Here is a 20,264-nt window from a genome sequence, read left to right on the forward strand (position 1 = left end):
GCACCTGGCCTGGTGATGTGATTTTTCTAGAGTTGTGAACAGTTCTTGGTTCTAAAGATAATGAAGTTTAGTCTTCCTCAATTTACATGATTAATTGCATTATTGGAAAATTCAGTCTGTTAAAATAGCACAATATATTTTGTATTTATATGTAAATGAAGTTAATTTTTAGGCTCAGACAATGATTTTCTAGCAGATGTTCAAAAGTCATGTGAGATGTGGCATAATTGTTCATTGTGCAGGACTGTCTCATGCAGTACAGGATGTCTAGATTTCCTGACTCTGCCTGTAATACCAGCAGCTTGCCCCAGTCATTGTGCTAACCAAAAGTACACTTTTTTCCACAGTGCCTCTAGGTGACAGGTTTTTCTATTAAAAATCATTGCCCTAATCTCTCAGTTGGGTCCTTAGCGCCTCATCAGAGTTGAGTTTTTTGTTTTTTCTTTTTTTGAGACGGAGTCTTGCTCTTGTCACCCAGGCTGGAGTGCAGTGGTGCGATCTCAGCTTACTGCAACCTCTGCTGCCCGGGTTCAAGCTTCTCCTGCCTCAGCCTCCTGAGTAGCTGGGAATTACAGGTGCCCGCCACCACACCCAGCTAATTTTCGTACTTTTAGTAGAGACAGGGTTTTGCCCTGTTGGCCAGGCTGGTCTCAAACTCCTGACCTCAGGTGATCTGCCCGCCTCTGCCTCCCAAAGTGCTGGGATTACAGGTGTGAGCCAGAGTTGAGTTTTATCACTTGTTTTGTTAGTTTAATAGGTACAAAATGATACTTTAGTTGCCTTTGTGTTTCTTCCATGTTTGTTTCTAATGTTTATGTTCTCTTCATTGTTTTACTTAATGTATCTGTAATTATAATGCATTTCTTTGTTTTAATGTTTTTTGTCTGCATCTTGTTAAAGTTTAGCATCTTTTTTTCTGTTACATATATTTTGATGTTTTAGTTCAGCTTTTTCATTGTATCCTTTCTATATCTTTTTTTTTTTTTTTTGAGGTGGAGTTTTGCTTTTGTCGCCCAGGCTGGAGTGCAATGGCGCCATCTCTGCTCACTGCAGCCTCCACCTCCCAGTTTCACGCGATTCTTCTGCCTCAGCCTCCCAGGTAGCTGGGGTTACAGGTGTGTGACACCACGCCCAGCTAATTTTTGTATTTTTAGTAGAGACGGGGTTTCACCATGATGTTGTCCAGGCTGGTCTCGAACTCCCGACCTCAGGTGATCCACCCACCTCAGTCTCCCAAAGTGCTGGGATTACAGGTATGAGTCACCACAAAAGGCTGACACTTTTGTGGTGAATGTATCTGTACACCACTAACGAATGAGCTAATGGGCAGCTTTATATGAACATCCGGTAATAGGCACTCAGCTGAGAGGAGTTGGTCTAAGGAGTCAAGAAAGGTTTTACCAAAGAAAACCTATTTTACATGTTTCTTGAAGGCATTTTTTGGTTTCATTTAATCATTTAAACATTAATACATTTAGAGAATGAAAATTTCTTACACTTAAAAACTTAAAAAGTTTGTCAGAAGGATTTTAATAGCTATTAAACCTATTTTGATTGGTCTTTCATAAGGTATACTCCTCTCTTCAGAATTGGGAGGGTAGTGGCCATTTCTTAAAAATGCAGATTCTCAGGCCCCAGCTCAGACCTGCAGAATTGAACTTTTTCTGAATGGGGTCTAGGAGTTTGCATTTTCAGCTAGACCCTTTCCTCCCCTGATGATTCTTAAGTGTACAGTAGAATTTGAGAGCTAGTTTGTCCTTTTTTTTCTTCTTAAAATCTGTTTTCTTCCAATAATGTGTTGTGATGGACCCTGAATATTAAATATACATTTAGTATTTGGAAACCATCCAACTTTTATTTTTACTAGTAATTAGCTTCAAACAAGTGAACATTTTTCAATTTTTGTTTGAATATAACATACAAAATTTTGGACACACTTTAGTGGAATAGAGGGAATACCTTCTGATATCTTCCTTTTTCCCATCAGTAAACCTTGACACTCTCAAACACATGGTCAATGTCCACTGTCTGCCAGGGACTCAGAGGTTCAGGAGGCAAAGTCCCCACCCAAAAAAGGCTGACACTTTTGTGGTGAATGTATCTGTACACCACTAACGAATGAGCTAATGGGCAGCTTTATATGAACATCCGGTAATAGGCACTCAGCTGAGAGGAGTTGGTCTAAGGAGTCAAGAAAGGTTTTACCAAAGAGAGGACATTCGAGTTGGGCTTTGAAGGCTGAGTACTTCATAAGGTGGATCAAGGCAGGGAATGGCAGTTCAGTCAGTGGGAGCAGCATGACCAGTGACTTAGGGTAAGAAAGAATTTGCTGGGCTTGAGCAATCATCAGTAGTTCTTTGTGGCCATTGCTTAGGATGTTTGTGGGAAAGTGGCAGTAGAAGATGAGGCTGGCAAGGTGGTATATGCAATTCCCATTAGAATTCTAGCAAGGCTTTATTGTTGATTTTTTTTGATTTGGATAAAATAATAAATTGTATACTGAAGAATAAATGTCTAGAGAAGACAATAAAGTTTTGGAAAAAACATTCTATAAAGCCACTGAACTTAAATCATTATGGGTTGGCATTGGAATAGACAAATAGTTGAATAGAACAGAAGTTTCGTAGATTCTAGAAGAAATGAAAATTTAATATATGACAGAATTAGTATTTCAGTTTAGTGCGAAAAGGATGTATTTTTAAGAGGTGATGCTGACACAACTGACCATACATTTAGAAGAAAGTAAAATCAGACCTTTCCTACACCACTTACAGAAGTAAATTCCAGATGAATATACAAGTTAAGTGTGAAAAATTATACAATTATCTTGCAGGAAAATCTTGGAGACTACATATTCACATTAGGGTTATGTTTTCAAATTTTTGGACTAAGACCTATAATAAGAAATGTATTTTCCACTGGGCACGGTGGCTCACGCCTGTAATCCCAGCACTTTGGGAGGCTGAGGCGGGTGGATCACCTGAGGTCGGGAGTTCGAGACCAGCCTGACCAATGCAGAGAAACCCTGCCTCTACTAAAAATACAAAATTAGCCGGGCGTGGTGGTGCATGCCTGTAATCCCAGCTACTCAGGACGCTGAGGCAGGAGAATTGCTTGAACCGCGGAGGTTGCTGTGAGCCAAGATCACACCATTGCACTCCAGCCTGGGCAACAAGAGCAAAACTTCGTCTCAAAAAACAAAAGAAAAATATATATTTTCTACTGTGACCCAGAACATATGCATATATTACAAAGGAAACAAGTTTCACAGAAACATTGCTTACCTTTATTATGTGTGATGCCTTTATCATACATCCTATATCATAAAACAAATATTATCCATAACATTTATTTCATGACCCATAGTTTGAAAAACATTGATAGTTTCATGACCCACAGTTTGAAAAACACTGATAGAGGCAAGATGTTTGCAGCATTCTTTATCATGCCAATAGTCTATACATCTGTTTTATTTATTTCTGTTAATTTCCAGTAGTATAATTTGACATGCATTTCTGTTTTGTCTTTTCAGGTGCCATTTGGATTGTACTTTAGTGGCACGATGTACTCTGAGTGGAGGTCACTGCATTTGGTGATTCAGAATGATCAAGGCCATACCAGTGTGCTGCACAGCTATCCAGAGAGCGTTGGACGAGAGGTGGCAAATGCTGTAGTCCGTCCTCTTGGGCAGGTGTTAGGTACCCCTTCAGTGGCTGGTAGTGAGAGTTTGTTAAAAACTGACAAAGAAGTAAGTGTTTCTAAATTTCATTCTCTTATATGAAAATGTACATTTGTTCTTGAAGAATTTGTTTAAGTTAACTTTTTTGTTCTTTTTTCTTTGAAAAGAGCTGTAGTAGAATAACGTCAACTTTTTAATGGATTTCTCCCCAACGTAGTATGACTTCTCAATTTTGATCTTGTTTGAGTTGAGGGCTGGGACTCGGAGTTTGTGGAGGTTATAAGGAATGAGTTGTACTGTTTTGCTGCTGGGACTTTTTACTAGTTATGGTCAATTCTCCACTTGAGCTAAAGGCCAAGACAGAGACTTGAATGTCAAACCCTTTCCCCAAAGATCTAGGCTTAGTCTTCTGATTTCCATTTAGAGTGTGTTTGGAAGGCCTCATCCCTACCTCTGGATGGTCCCTGACTGAAGACTCATGTCGAGTTTTCAGGCTATGTGTATGCTGTGCTTAAGCTCTCCCCTGTCCTCATCCCTACCTACCCCTTCCTGGCTTCCAGGTTTAAGAGTGCTGCAGAGAAGCCAAGCCCTTCTGGCCTAAGCCTAGGTGATTGGAATTGGGATTGTGTTTGCTGTTTTTTTTTTTTTTGACACAGAGTCTTGCTTTGTCACTCATGCTGGTGTGCAGTGGCACCACGGCTCACTGCAGCCTCAGTCTCTCTGGGCTCAAATGATTCTTCCACCCCAGTGAGTCCCAAGTAGCTAGAACTACAGACACGTGCCACCACGCCAGGCTAATTTAAAAAATTTTTTTATAGAGATGATGTTCTTACTATGTTGCCCAGGCTGGGTGTTTACAGTTTCTAAAGATAGGGGCTCTTGGAATGGCTTGCCCTGAAGCTGGCCCTTTGTTCTTGGGTTCAGCGGCCCAGGCTGAAGTTAAAAAGTTGCCATTGGGAAGTCGTGAAGGGGCCCTGAGAATGGAGTGATAGAGGAGCTTGCTAGTATAAATTCTGGCTAAGATGCAGGATTAAAACTTTGTCCCTTGTGTTGAAGAAGCTCATGCAACCTTCAGACTTCACGTTTAGCAAAACCTGTACCCTATTTCTCAGACCCTTTTTTTGTTTGCTTTTTGGTTTCCTGTGAAGGAGAGATTAGACTTAGATATAAGACTAAAACTTGTAGCTCTAGGGGTAGGATCCTCCCTCAGCCATGGGTCTCTGAAGAGTAAAGGTCTTCCGTCTGAGGAACATTTTTCTCTCTTCAGAGGACCCTAGATTTATCCCTGAGGACTAGCACAGGCCCTAGTGTTTCTCCTCCTGGTGCGTTTGTGATCCCTTGTTGCCTTCTCCTGGGAAGAGATGGTACGTGAGTAGATAGAGGTGCTCTGATGCAGCCCTTGTTTTTCTCCTTTCTCACCCTTGAAAAGAGATGAGAATTCCTGTTTCCTCTAGAATTATACATTTTTTTTTTTTGAGACGGAGTCTCGCTCTGTCGCCCAGGCTGGAGTGCAGTGGCACGACCTCGGCTCACTGCAACTTCTGCCTCCCGGGTTTAAGCGATTCTTCTGCCTCAGCCTCCTGAGTAGCTGGGACTACAGGCACATGCCACCATATCTGGCTAATTTTTGTATTTTTTAAATGTATTTTTATTTATTTATTAATTATTATTATTTTTGAGACGGAGTCTTGCTCTGTCACCCAGGCTGGAGTGCAGTGGCATGATCTTGGCTCACTGCAACCTCCACTTCCCGGGTTCACACCATTCTCCTGCCTCAGCCTCTTGAGTAGCTGGGACTACAGGCACCCGCCACCACACCTGGCTAATTTTTTGTATTTTTAGTAGAGACAGAGTTTCACTATGTTAGCTAGGATAGTCTCAATCTCCTGACCTCGTGATCCGCCCGCCTTGGCCTCCCAAAGTGCTGGTATTACAGGCGTGAGCCACCGTGCCCGGCCTATTTATTTATTTTTTGGGACAGAGTCTCGCTCTTGTTGGCCAGGCTAGAGTGCAGTGGTGCGATCTTGGCTCACCACAACCTCTGCCTCCCAGGTTCAAGCGATTCTCCTGCCTCAGCCACCCGAGTAGCTGGGATTACAGGCATTTGCCATCATGCCTGGCTAATTTTGTATTTTTTTTTTTAGTAGAGACAAGGGTTTCTCTATGTTGGCCAGGCTGGTCTCGAACTCCCGACCTCAGGTGATCCGCCCACCTTGGCCTCCCAAAGTGCTGGGATTACAGGTGTGAGCCACTGCACCCGGCCAATTTTTGTATTTTTGGTAGAGACGGGGTTTTGCCATGTTGGCCAGGCTGGTCTCGAACTCCTGACCTCAGGTAATCCACAGTCCTTGGCCTCCCAAAGTGCTGGGATTACAGTTGTGAGCCACTACGCCTGGCCTAGAATTATAAAATTAAACAATTGTGTGAAGATGCCACCAAAGATATCTTCTTGGTTTTTCATCTGATAATTAGGGACCTGCAATGTCTTTTAGAATCTCTTCTCTTATGTGGCTAAATCTTGCTACACCCTGCTCCAAATTTGTCACAGCTTCACTGTGCTGTTATAGGCTTCTTTAACACTTATTGCAGTTAAACCATATATTTCCTACCCTTAACCTTTGTAGTTGCTTTTGAGCTTAACAAATTTAATACATATATTTATCTTGTTAGATTTAACTTTGGTTTTAAGCTTTTGAAGCCTTTTTGAATCCTGAATTTCTGTCCAACAAGTTGGCCATCCTTTTTAGCTTTGTGGTATCTACAGATGATCAGCATACACTGTTTTTCTTTTTTTTTTTCCCTAAGTTAGAATCTTGGCAGGGCCTTTGGCATGCCATTGAGCACCTTTTTCCAAAATGATCTTGGCACATTAATCTACTGTTAACTCTGTCATGTGGTGTCTTGACCAGTTGTAAATCTAGCCATTGTACCATCCTCTGGGCCATATGTCTCCATCTTGTCCACAAGGAGATCCTGGGTCTCTCTAGATTTCTTGCTAACACCCAGATACCCGTTTGCCGGAGAACTCTGTTAATAGTATGGAGAGAATAGCTTCAGATTTCTAGTTGGAAGACCAGGGTTCAAGTTTTCAGCTCCACCTTTTATAAACCAGTGACTTGTGCCAAATTGCTTAATCTTGCTAAGCTTCTGTTTTCTTATGTATAAAGTAAGGATAGTTTACCCTGTCTACACGGAGTTATTGTGATGGCTAGATGATATTTATGAAAGTGCTTTGTAAATTGCAAGGACTACGCCGTTGTCAGCCCTCTAAATAGTAACCCTATTAATAAAGGAATGAAGCTCATTTGGCATGGCTTGATCTTATTGAGCAGGCTGGGTCTTGGTGATCATGCTTCTGTTTTGTGAGTGTTCACTGACTGCTTAGTAATTTGTCTCAAAGTTTTGTCTGGAATTCACTTAAACTTTCCAGTTTACAATGTCTGGAATACAGTTTCCTCCCTTTTTTGCAAATTGGGGTTTCTCATAGATGGAGACATATAGCTCAGATGATGGTAGAATGGCTGGATTTATAATTGGTTAAGATACCACATGACAGAATAGTATTAGACTAATGTGCCAAAGTCATTTTGGAAAAAGTGGTCCAGTGGCACCTTCTAGTTGGAAGACCAGGATTCAAGTTTTCAGCTCCACCTTTTATAAACCAGTGACTTGGGCCAGATTACTTAATCTCTACAATTACGACTGCAGGCAGCCTAGTGGTTCAGCAGTCTCTTAGGCAAGTTCTCTCAGTCCTTAGGATGTGATTCAGCTAGGTCAGGAGGCTGGGACTCATTCAGTGCAGCTAAATGCCTTGTTAAGATCTTGCCCAGCTTCAGTCCTTTCTCACCTGTGTTTGTTCTTCATTTTAAGTATTATTATTATTATTATTTTTGGCAGAGAAAACAGTTGTAAAATAAGAGTCAAACAGTTGATCTTTCTTCCTGTTGTTTGTGCATTTGAATAATCTGGAGATGGAATGTGACTGACTTTATATGATTTTCTAAATGCTACACGTACTCAAACATTAAGTGAAGAAAAAACTCTAAAATGTTCTGTTTTGCATCTCTAATCTCTATGGAAATTTGAAATGACTTGTATTTACTTTTTAGTTCACAGAGCAAATAATAATAATATCTAAAGGGTAAAAACCAGCATAGGCTTGATATTCAAAAATAAGTAATTTATTTTCTTCTTAAATCTTTTGCTTGGGAAATTGTATGTTTGATATGTGAAAAATGCATTATCTAAAATAAATCTGATATTTACATTGAGATGAATATACTGTCAATTTAGAGGTTTTTGGCAATAAAAGAGATTGACATTTTAAATCAGTCTACTGAGATAGGCATGTGTAATAATTCTATATGGATATTTTCTTTTGTCTAGGTAAAATGGACCATGGAAGTCATTTGCTATGGACTGACCCTTCCATTGGATGGAGAGACTGTAAAATATTGCGTCGATGTATATACAGACTGGATTATGGCTTTAGTGTTGCCGAAAGATTCTATTCCATTGCCAGTTATTAAAGAGCCTAATCAATATGTTCAAACTATACTAAAACACCTACAAAATCTTTTTGTACCAAGGTAAGCTATACCTGTCTATCTGGCCCATTATCAGAGTCCTAGTAAAATATTCATAAATGTTACTGTAGTATAGGAGCTGATTTCATTGTTAGTCCTCTGAACAGTGACTTCATGTGTTCAATTAAAGATTGTATTAATGTGAATGTTAGGAGAGATGGGCTTATGTAATGTTTACTAGGAGTTTTTAACAGGTATGTGTTCTTTAAAGGTTTTTGGCTTTGCTTCTAAAATCTCATACCTGTTAGATATTAAAATACTATAACATCTTTCCCTTCTACTCAAAAAATATATACTTTTGCCTATCACAATTCTTGTCTCCATTTAGGCTAAACACAACTAAGGGAGACGCATCTACCTTAATAGGCATCTTTCCTATGAGAGAATGAAGACACTTGAAATGATTATGGGCAAATTGGTAGTAAGCCAAAAGATTCCTCTTGATAGTTTGTTTCTGATTTTTTTTTCCATCTTCTTAGGCAAGGGCCTTAAATATCATAATATAGGATACCTTCAAGGAGCAGTAGAACATGTTTCCTTTTGGTAAAGTTCTGGTTAGAGCTTTTGGTCTGTCATACAGTGAGGGACTTTGAAAACTAGCTCTGTAAGTTTTTAACTTTCTAAATATAGAAGGAAGATTACTTTGGAAAATCTGAATTAAAAAGGAGAAGTCTCCAGAACTCTGGTCTGTAGGCTCATGTGTAAACAGCATACCATGCATGAAATGCCTGGTGTAGTCTGGCCCCTAACTAGACTAGCTGTTCTTAATTCTGCATGAGTGCTGCTCTGTAGTCAGACTCATAAGTCAGACATTCCTCTAAGACCTCTTAAAGATCTTTCCCATCATGATGTCTTTGTGTCTTCTTCCTCTTCCTTCTCTCCATCACCACATCTCATTCTTGTTGGTTCTTTAATTCTGCCTTGTGAGGAGAAGTCCTGCCTAACCACTCAGGCCCACAGCGATCACACCTTCTCTGAACCTATATGATACTTTCTGTATCACTCTTGTATCTTTCTCTGTTTTGTTGCTTATCTTTTAAAATGTGTGCCTCCTTTCCCCATCTAACCAACTTGAAGGCAGGAACTCTGTTGTCTCTATTTTAGGCTTCCACAGTATCTGGTGCAATACTGGTATTTTAATACTTAGCACTTATCTTAGGTGTCAATTAAAGGCATGTTGTTTGTATTTATTGATTTCACATGGAATTAAAAACAGGAAATGGGCCGGGTGCAGTGGCTCACGCCTGTAATCCCAGCACGTTTGGAGGCTGAGGCGGGTGGATCACCTGAGGTCAGGAGTTCCAGACCAGCCTGGCCAACATGGTGAAACCCTGTCTCTACTAAAAATACAAAACTTAGCCGGGTGTGGTGGCATGTGCTTATAATCCCAGCTACATGGGAGGCCGAGGCAGGAGAATTGCTTGAACCTGGGAGGCGGAGGCTGCAGTGAGCCGAGATTGCACCACTGCACTCAGCCTGGGCGACAGAGCAAGACTCTGTCTCTAACAAAACAAAACAAAACAAAAAAAACAGGAAACGGTTGGGAGTACTTAGAATATTGTTTATAAGCAGGTTCTTCTAAAATGGTGTAATAGTTTTAATACTTTCTTGCCATTTAGGAGCCTACTGGGCTTTTTCTTCGTGCCTGGGATAGTCTCATGAGTAGTATTGTCACTGTGTCTCTTTCCTCTTTGTAAGCCTACTACCTCTCAGTGCTCAGTTAATTTGTATTGATGAAAAAAAATTAATAGCATTTGAGTTAATTAGGCTTGTGCCTTTACTTTTCTCTTTTGAGAAACATGACTACCTTATAAATGGTTTTGCTATTTGGTAATTACCTTGTTTTCTCAAAAGTATGTGTGCATAAGTGTTAGTAAATTCTGCGAGGGTACTCAACTGAGAATTAGAGTTCTCTTCCTGGCTAATGTTTTAGGAAAATTAGCTGAATATTTTCAATGCTAAGTATTGGTGTTATGATCTCATCTCCCATTATTTGAAGTTTTAGTTGTTTATTTGATTCTGATAGTTCACAAAACTGTCATCTGAGTTTACTTAATTAGTTGTTTTTATAAAAACTGACATTCAAAATGGAGGGAACTGCCTTTACCATTTTGCTAGAGATTATGTCAGAATGAATGTAACATTTCTCTTTTGCCCATCAGTTTGATTTTTTTTTTCATGATTGAGTGAAGAGTAAATCATCTTTTAAAGTTGGTTAAGGTTTTAATTGCTCACATATACTATACTGTACTTTAAAAAAACATTATTGTTCTGAAGCAGGGTTAACAAAGAGTCAGCATTTTAGGCTTTGCGGGTCATATAGTGTTATAATTAGTTCTGCTGGTGTGGCATGAAAGCAGCCATAGACAATATGTAAATGAATGATCATTACTGTGTTCTAATACAACTTCATTTACAATATAGATAGTAGGCCAGATTTGTAAACTATTTACAATAAAAGATAGCAGGCCAGATTTGACCCATTGGCCAGCATTCACCACCACTGTTCTAAAGCAGTTTTTCTGAAGATCACAAGTTACATTTTAAAAAGTAACTTGATATTTTTGAAAGGGAAATCTCTGGTGTTGAGCTCTTCTGTTTTTTTTTAATGTAAAGGTTACCTTGTTTCTTTTAGCTTTAGAACTTTGGACCCTGCCTCTGAATTTAGGCCTTCTGAATGAGGAGGAGCCTCAGTACCTTAGGAAGAGGTATTTCCTTTCCTGTCATTGGGCAAATACCTGGAAATGGTAGGTAGACCTAAGTTACCATGTAGGAGGCATGCACTCTTGGAAGAGTGTCAGTCCCAGGGCCATTAGTGGTATTTTTATTTCTTATTCTGGGCTTCCTCTTATATTACTTGATGAGGTTTGGGGCTATGATATAGTTTTTTATTCTTCTTCAAGTAAGCCAGAGCAATAGACACAAGCTTGAGCCTTAGGGCTTTACATGGACTAGATCCACCTTTACTAGATCCACCTTTAGCTGAATGTGGAACGTCTCTCCGCTCCTGGAGGTGCTTGGTCTTCCTAGGCAATTTTCTCATCATTTTGCTTTAGGTCTGACTTCTTTAGGGAAAACTTAGTGGTGTCATTTGCTTGCAACTCTAGGGTAAGTGTCTCGTTTTCTGCATCATAGCCCAGAATCTGAGAATCTCTATTCTAAGGTTGGGTTGACAGTTCTAAGGGAACTCACTTCATTTTCTGGAATTTCTTGAGGAAACTCCCCAGTCTGATTCAGATACGTTTCTGTCAGTTCTTTGTGACAAATGGCAGTATGTAGAAACTTGGCCTCAAGACTTTTTTCAGTCATATTAGATACTTCTCTTGGGATTCCCATAAAAGATCTGGAGGCCAGCTTACCACTTGCTAATACAGTGGGTTTCCTACTATTCTCAAAATTCTCAGTGGTCTACTTTGGAAAGTGAGGGTAAGGGCTGGGGCCTGGACCTCTATCTTCATCTTCAATCCTAGCCAAAATACTTTGATCTGTTTTATAGATCATTCTTCTTTATAAGATTTCCCTTGGAAAAAATGATCCTGCAGCGAGTTTTAAAACTGTTGTTCCAGGGTATCCTGGGAACCTTGGAGCCTCCATCTTTGGCTAAGTGTCTTTTTCTAAAATTAGAGCAGCAGTAGCAGGTATTTATTTCTGAAGCAATGCCTGCATGCCTCATTAATTTTGGGGACCTATTAGGCTATTCCTTCTGGCCTGTAGGCCCTTCTCTAACAGACCTTAGCTTCAGAAGGACTATGAGCACTGTAAAATCACATGCAGAATTCTGGCAAATATGTGTTTAAAAAAATTAAAAAAGAATACCAAGGCCATTCTGCTTCAATGTGAGCAGCAAGGGTGGCGGTGGGTATTTACTTGTTCATTCAACAAAAACCTATTGAGTGTCTGCTATTATGTGTTAGGCACATGTTAGACATAGAAAATCCAGAAGTGAAGTTTATGTTCTAGTATTCCCGCCTTCCTCCCAGAAGCTTTCCAGTTCTCATAGGAGTGGTAGGTTTAGATCCCAGAGTGCTTAGCTTTATGATGAGTAAGAAGTAGCTTTAAACTGAAGACGGTATGCCTAGCCCTCTTTGCTGATAATATTAGGGAGCTTCATTGGACCACTGCTCACTACATCCATAAGTCACCTGTCCTGAAGCTGTTGCTGTCTCTCCTCCAGGCTTGTCAGTGATATCTGTCTGTCTTCTTCAGACAGGAACAGGGTTCCAGTCAGATTCGACTATGCTTACAGGTCCTGAGAGCCATTCAGAAACTGGCTCGTGAGTCATCTCTCATGGCCCGAGAAACCTGGGAAGTCTTACTGTTGTTTCTTCTGCAGATTAATGACATACTTCTGGCCCCACCAACTGTTCAAGGTTTGTTTATTTATTTTTTTTCTAATTTATTTCTGAGCTCCAAATACAGTTCATCTTTAAACTCAGTGAGCGATAGACTCACTGGGGATTTAAATTTTGGCATGACGGTTTACAAACAAAGGTTAACAGTTCTTAGAATGGAAACCCTCAGGCACAATATAACTTTAGCACTAATGAAGTTATTTTACCTTCAGTAATGATTTTGCTAATGTAGGGAGGGACTCAGTGAATTATGCGTGTTTGATAATGATGGGAGCAGTAGCTTGTTTAATAGGATAGGCCAGGCACAGTGGCTCACGCCTATAATTCCAGCACTTTGGGAGGCCAAGGCAGGTGTATCACCTGAGGTCAGGAGTTCGAGACCAGCCTGGCCAACATGGTAAAGCCTCGTCTCCACTAAAAATATCAAAATCAGCCAGGTGTGGTGGTGGGCGCCTGTAATCCCAGCTACTTGGGAGGCTGAGACAGGAGAATCACTTGAACCCGGGAGGCAGAGGTTGCAGTGAGCCAAGATCATGCCGTTGCACTCCAGCCTGGGCAATAAGAGCAAAACTCTGTCTCAAAAAAAAAAAAAAAAAAGTTAGGATAGAGCCTATATAAGAAACAACTGGCCGGGCATGGTGGCTCACACCTGTAATCCCAGCAGTTTGAGAGGCCGAGGCAGGCAGATCACCTGAGGTCAGGAGTTTGAGACCAGCCTGGCCAACATGGCGAAACCCCATCTCTTCTAAAAGTAGAAAAATTAGCCAGGCGTGGTGGCACACACCTATAATTCCGGCTACTCACGGGGCTGAGGCGGGAGAATCACTTGAACCTGGGAGGCGGAGGTTGTAGTGAGCCGAGATCGCGAACTGAGGTCGCACCACTGCTCTCCAGCCTGGGCGACAAGAGCAAGACTCCGTCTCAAAAAAAAAAAGAAAAGAAACAACTAACCAATTAAATTAGAGCCTATAGGTAATGTATTACAAAGTAGTTATCAAAGTAGAGTCTGAAAACTTGATAGTGACAGAAGATATTTTACTCAGCAAATGAAACCTCCAAAGTCTTTTAACTGTTCTATTTGGAAGTGTGCCAGTTTGCCATTCATTAGCTAGCCATTAAATGCCTCCAGTTTTATAAGACTTTACAGTGTATTTCAGAATCCCTGCTTTGTATATAGCACAGTGTATATAAACTATAAGTTGATCATCTAGTTCCAAGTTCTCTTGTTGCTTATTCATTGGTGTACTCTGTTGACTAACACATGCGAGTGTGCTTGTGTTCTCACACAGATGCAGTGTTCAGGGAAATATCTGAAAGGAAGCATGGAATTTCAGTGTGGGAAGGGATGCGATGATAGTAATACTCTGTCTGATATTGACAATAGCTGGACAATCATTGATTCATCACCTCTCTGCTACTTACTCCCCATGCCAGGGATCTCAACAGCATGAGGCAGACAATTCATCCCCCTCTTGGGCTCTTTGTTGTTGAAACTTTGGTTTTGCTCATTTGAAACACACATTCTTATAACTTTTCCTGTGAGTCCCAACTTTCCCTTCTAGAGCTATGCGGTGTAAAGACCACTGCTGTTTTTCCACCTGGCTCCAGGGCTTAGAACGGGGGAACAGCCCCATTTTCATGGTTAAGGCTCTGTCCTTCCCAACACCAGTCCTTTTGCTCCATTATTTGTCTCTCTGTCTCTCTCCCTTGAAGGGTGGCTTTCAAATACTTGGAGCACTGTATGGCAAAGTTTGGAGGTAAAAAGACATGGGTGTTTGTTGTGAGTCCTTCACTTACTGGCTGCATGAAGTTGGAGAAGTTACTTAAACTTTCTGAATCTAAGTTTTCTCATCTTCAAAATGGGTATAATTAGGAGTTGATATTAGGTATTACAGATACCTATCCTGCAGAATTAATGTGAGGATTATATGAGGTCATTTGTATGAACTATTTGGCATAGAAACTGACGCATAGTAGTCAGTCATCATAGGCAGTCATCCTTTTCCTTCTCCCCTGTGTCCCTCTGTCCCCCCTTGCTGGAGGATTAAGGCCTTCAATAAGAAATGAATAGGGCAACTTGAAATCTTTCAAAGGAAAAATTTTTTGATGTGTCTGTGATTTTGGGTACAGAAACTCCTAAGAATTGCTTCTCATTTTTACTATTAAATGATTATTTGAAAGTCAAAACTTAATATTGCACTTATTTTAATTTTTTGACCAGTTCTCCCAAATCAGTGTCTTAAAGATTCTGCTTTAAAAATAAGTTTGCCAAAGATGTGTTTTCTTTTCATTGGTAAGGTGGCATTGCTGAGAATCTAGCAGAGAAGTTGATTGGTGTTCTCTTTGAGGTGTGGTTACTAGCTTGTACTCGGTGCTTCCCAACACCTCCTTATTGGAAAACAGCCAAGGAGATGGTGGCTAACTGGAGGCATCACCCAGCAGTGGTGGAGCAGTGGAGCAAGGTCATTTGTGCACTCACTTCCAGGTAGGTTATTGTCATTGCCCTGCCTTCCTTCACCTGTCTGACCTTAGGCAGCTTTCTGGCATTCATGGAATACATTATAACAAAGGCTGGGTCTGTTATTACTGTACTTTAGATACAGAATTGAGCTACTTTTTAAACATAGATATAACAGTTTGGCTAGTGCCTGTTTAAAACCTTTCAGAATAATCAAGTATTCTTGAGAAACAGATAAATTTTATACCCTACTTCCCCCACAAAAAAATTCCACTCTTATTTTGATCATTAAAATATGCATAATCATTATTTTAAAGAAACAAACCATAGAAAGGTATAATAGAAAAGTTCTGAAATCCCACCATGTATATTTATATATAATTTTACAGGAATGGGACCATACTATGCATGCTACTTTATAACCAAAGTAGGCAGTTTTTTAATAATAATAATTTTACCTTTTTGCCATTTATATATACTATCACTGTTTTATAAGTACACTCTTAGGTTCTTTTTTTCAGACTTATTTTTTCATTTCAATCCTGATTTTAATATGCAAGCATACCTTGTTTTATTGCCCTTCACTGTATTGAGCTTCAGGGATACCATGTTGTTTTTTTTTTTTCAAATTGAAGGGTTGTGGCAACCCTGCATCAAGCGAGTCTGTCGGTGCCATTTTTCCAACAGCGTGTGCTCAGTTTGTGCCTCTGTCATATGTTGGTAATTCTTGTGTATTTCAAACTTTTACAGTTTTATCTGTTATGGTGACCTGTGATCAGTGATCTTTAATATTACCATTGTAATTGTTTTAGAGTGCCATGTACTACACCTATATAAAATAGTGAACTTAATTGATAATGTTGTTTGTGTTCTGACAGCTCCACTGACCAGCTGTTTCCCGTCTCTTTCCCACTCTTGAGACACAATGATACTGAAATTAGGCCAATTAGTAACTCTATAATGGCCTCAAAGTGTTCGAGTGAAAGGAATAGTTGGATGTCTCTCACTTTAAATCAAAAGCTGGAAATGATTAAGTTTAATTAGGAAGGTGTGTTGAAAGCCGAAATAGGCTGAAAGCTAGGCCTCTTGCACCAAATGGTTAGCCAAGGTGTGAATGCAAAGGAAAAGTTCTTGAAGGAAATTAAACATGCTATACCACTGAACACAGGAATGATAAGAAAGCAAAACAGGCTTATTTATGATATGGAGAAAGTTTGAGTGGCCTAGATAGGAGATCAAACCAGTCACAACATTTTCTTAAGCCAAAGCGTGATCCAGAGCAAGGCCTAACTGTCTTCAGTTCTATGAAGGCTGTGAGAGGTGAGGAAGCTGTAGAAGAAAGCTTAGGAACAGGCCGAGGTTGGTTCATGAGGTTTAAGGAAAGAAGCCGTGTCTATAACGTGAAAGTGCAAGCTGAAGCAGCAAGTGTGATGGAGAAGCTGCAGCAAGTGATCCAGATGATCTAGCTAAGATCATTGATGAAGGTGGCTTCACTAAACAACACATTTTCAGTGTGCATTAAACAGTCTTGTATTGGAAGAAGACACCATCTAGGACTTCTATAGCTAGAGAGGAGAAGTCAGTGCCTGGCAAGCTGAAGCCAGTGCTCATTTACCATTTGGAATATCCTAGGGCCCTTAAGAATGATGTTAAATTTGCACTCGCCTTGGCAGCTCATATACTAAGAATGATGTTAAATTTATTCTGGCTGTGTGCAGTGGCTCACGCCTGTAATCCCAGCACTTTGGGAGTACGAGGTGGGCAGATTAGTTGAGCTCAGGAGTTTGAGACCACCCTGGGCAACTTGGCAAAACCCCGTCGCTACAAAAAATAGCCAGGTGTGGTGGCTTGTGCCTGTAGAACCCGTCTCCCAGGTTCCAGTGATTCTTGTGCCTTAGCCTCCCGAGTAGCTGCGATTACAGAGGTGTGCCAACATGTCCTGCTAGTTTTTGTATTTTTAGTAGAGGTGGGGGTTTCACCGTGTTGGCCAGTCTGGTCTCCAACTCCTGGTCTCAAAACAATCCACCCATCTCAGCCTCCCAAAGTGCTTGGATTGCAGGCATGAGCCACTGTGCCCGGCCTGACTTTCAAATCTTATTTAAGAAATATAGCTGACCATTGAACAACATGTATTTGAACTGTGTGGGTCCACTTACATGTAGATTTTTCTCAATTAAAAATAGTGGAAAATTTTTTTTGAGATTTGAGACAATTTGAAAAAATGTGCAAATGAACCGTGTAGCCTAGAAATATTGAAAAAATTAAGGAAAAATTAGGTATGTCATAGGCATAAAATATATGTACATGCTAGTCTTGTATCGTTTACTACCATAAAATATACACAAATGTATTATACTAAATTAAAATTTATTAAAACTTATGCATACAAATGCTTATAGACTACACATGATACCATTTGCAGTAATCTAAACAATAGGTAAAGAAATGTAAACAAACATAAAAGCTGCAGTATTAAATCATAATTGCATAAAATTAACTGTGGTACATACTATACTACTGTAATAATTTTGTAACCACTTCCTGTTGCTATTGCAGTGAGCTCAAGTGTTGTGAATATTCACTTAAAACTACATGTGACACTAATCATCTCTGCTTGAGCAGTTAATCTCTCCAGTAAATAGTGTATCTCAGTAAAAAGTGATGTCTCAGTTTTCATTTGTTTTTTGTCATATTTAATTTACAATACTGTAAACCTGGAATAAATAATACCATGGGACCCATAGGAAGTGCCACTAGTGGTGCTGGAAGTGCTCCCAAGAAGCAGAGAAAACTCATGACATTACAAGAAAAAGTTTAATTGCTCGATACGTTCTGTCGTTTGAGGTCTGCAGCTGTGGTCACCTGCCATTTCAGGCAGACAATTGACTTTGTAAACAGATGACATAAACTTATGGTATCAATAAACACAGTACAGTGCTGTAAATGTAAATGTGTTTTCTCTTTTATATGATTTTTTTTTTGTTTTGGTCACCTAGTCTGGAGTGCAGTGGTGCGATCTCAGCTCACTGCAACCTCTGCCTCACTGCAGCCTCTGCCTCCCATGCTCAGGTGATTCTCGTGCCTCAGCCTCCACAGTAGCTGGGATTACAGGCGTGAGTCACCATGCCCAGCTAATTTTTTAGTATTTTTAGTAGAGTCAGGGATTCTCCACGTTGGCCAGGCTGGTCTCTAACTCCAGGCCTCATGTGAGCTGCCCCACCTCTGCCTTCCAAAGTGCTGGGATTACAGGCATGAGCCACTGCGCCTGGCCCTTTTTTATGATTTTTTTTAAAGAGGGGGTCTTGCTGTGTTGCCCAGGCTAGAGTATAATGGCTATTCACAGGTGTGATCATAGTGCACTACACCCTTAACCTCCTGGGCTCAAGCTGTTTAGATTGGTGCAAAAGTAAGTGCGGCTTTTGCCATATTTTAATTACTTTTGTACCAACACAATATCTTCTGCTTCAGGCCTTCCAAGTGTCTGGGACTATGGGTGTGCTGCTGCATCTGATTTTCCTTATGATTTTCTTAATAACATTTTATTAACTTTCTTTGTTGTAAGAATACCATATATAATACACATACAAAATATGTGTTAATTGTTTGTTATTGGTAAGGCTTCTGATTAGAAGTAGGCTATTAGTAGTTAATTTTGGGGGAGTCAAACATTATACATAGATTTCTCAACTGTTTGAGGGGCCAGCACCGCTAGTCCCTACATTGTTCAGGGGTCAACTGTACGTTTTGTAAGGTTATAGCTACCATATCAACATTAACAGGAGTTTGGAAGAAGTTGATTCCAACCCTAATGAATGACTCTGAGGGGTTCAAAGCTTCAGTGGAAGAAGTCACTGCAGATGAGGTGGAGAAGTAGCAAGAGAACTACAAATTAGAAGTATAGCCCAAAGAGATGACTAATTGCTGCAATGTCATGATAAAACTAATGGTGAGGAGTCTTACGGATGAGCAAAGAGTTTCCTGAGGTGGAATCTACTCCTGGTATAGATGCCATGAACATTGTTGAAATGACAGCAAAGTATTTAGAATATTACATAAGCTTAATTGGTAAAGTAATGGCAGAGTTTGAGAGGATTGACTCCGATTTTGAAAGAAGTTCTACTATGGGTAAAATGCTATGAAATGGCATTGCATGCCACAGGTAAATTTTTTGTGAAAAGAAGAGTCAGTCCATGTGGCACACCTCATTGTTGTCTTATTTTTAAAAACTGCCACTGCCACCCCAACCTTCAGCAGTCACCATCCTGATCAGTCTGTAGCCATCAATGAGGCAATACTCTCCACCAGTGAAAAGATGACTCTAGATGACGCAAACAAATGGAAAAACATTCCATGTTCATGGATTAGAAGAATCAATATCATTAAAATGGCCATACTGCCCATAGCCATCTACAGATTCAACACTATTCCTATCAAACTACCAGTGCCATTTTTTCACATAACTAGGAAAAAACCTATTCTAAAATTCATATTGCAACCAAAAAAGAGCTCTAATAGCCAAAGCAAATCCTAAGCAAAAAGAACAAAGCTGGAGGCATCACATTACCTACCTTGAAACTATACTAGAGGGCTACAGTCACCAAAACAGCATGGTACTGGTACAGAAACAGATATATAAACTAATGGAACAGAATAGAGAACCCAGAAGTAAAGCTGCATAACTACAGCCATCTGATTTTTGACAGAGTCAATAAAAACAAGCAATGGGGAAAGGACTCTCTATTCAATAAATAGTGCAGGGATAGCTGGCTAACCATATGCAGAAGAATGAGACTGGACTCCTACCTTTCACCATACGTAAAAATTAACTCAAGATGGATTAAAGATTTAAATGTAATACCTCAAACTATAAGAATACTAGAAGAAAACCTAGGAAGCACTATTATGGACATTTGCCTTGGGAAGGAATTTATGACTCAGTCCTCAAAAGTAATTGCAACAAAAACAATCGACAAGTGGTACCTAATTAAACTAAAGAGTTTCTGCACAGTAAAAGAAACTGTCAACAGAGTAAATGGAAAACCTACAGAATGGGAGAAAATATTCACAAATTATACATCTGACAGAGTTCTAATATCCAGAATCTATAAGGAACTTTATTGAACGAGCAAAAAACAACCCCGTTAAAAAACAGGCAAAAGACATGAACAGACACTTATCAAAAGAAGACA

At 39.9% G+C, this 20,264-nt stretch overlaps 1 protein-coding gene across 5 annotated transcripts in view; it reads left to right on the top strand.

The window, feature by feature from the left end:
* Window positions 1-20,264, top strand: part of RALGAPB (Ral GTPase activating protein non-catalytic subunit beta) — a 106,284-nt gene that overhangs the window by 13,361 nt on the left and 72,659 nt on the right. For 2 of the 5 annotated variants that reach the window (XM_063659318.1, XM_063659319.1), the window contains exons 1-5: window positions 1,164-1,253; window positions 3,533-3,748; window positions 8,066-8,268; window positions 12,472-12,635; window positions 14,916-15,102. In XM_063659318.1, the coding sequence (XP_063515388.1) occupies window positions 1,173-1,253; window positions 3,533-3,748; window positions 8,066-8,268; window positions 12,472-12,635; window positions 14,916-15,102 (851 nt within the window). In that variant the 5' untranslated portion in view covers window positions 1,164-1,172. Of the gene's footprint in view, window positions 1-1,163; window positions 1,254-3,532; window positions 3,749-8,065; window positions 8,269-12,471; window positions 12,636-14,915; window positions 15,103-20,264 lie in introns of those variants that run through there. The other 3 variants (XM_063659315.1, XM_063659316.1, XM_054467825.2) reach the window with 2 other exon arrangements.

This window comes from Pongo pygmaeus, chromosome 21, assembly GCF_028885625.2.
Source record: "Pongo pygmaeus isolate AG05252 chromosome 21, NHGRI_mPonPyg2-v2.0_pri, whole genome shotgun sequence".
NCBI lineage: Eukaryota > Metazoa > Chordata > Mammalia > Primates > Hominidae > Pongo > Pongo pygmaeus.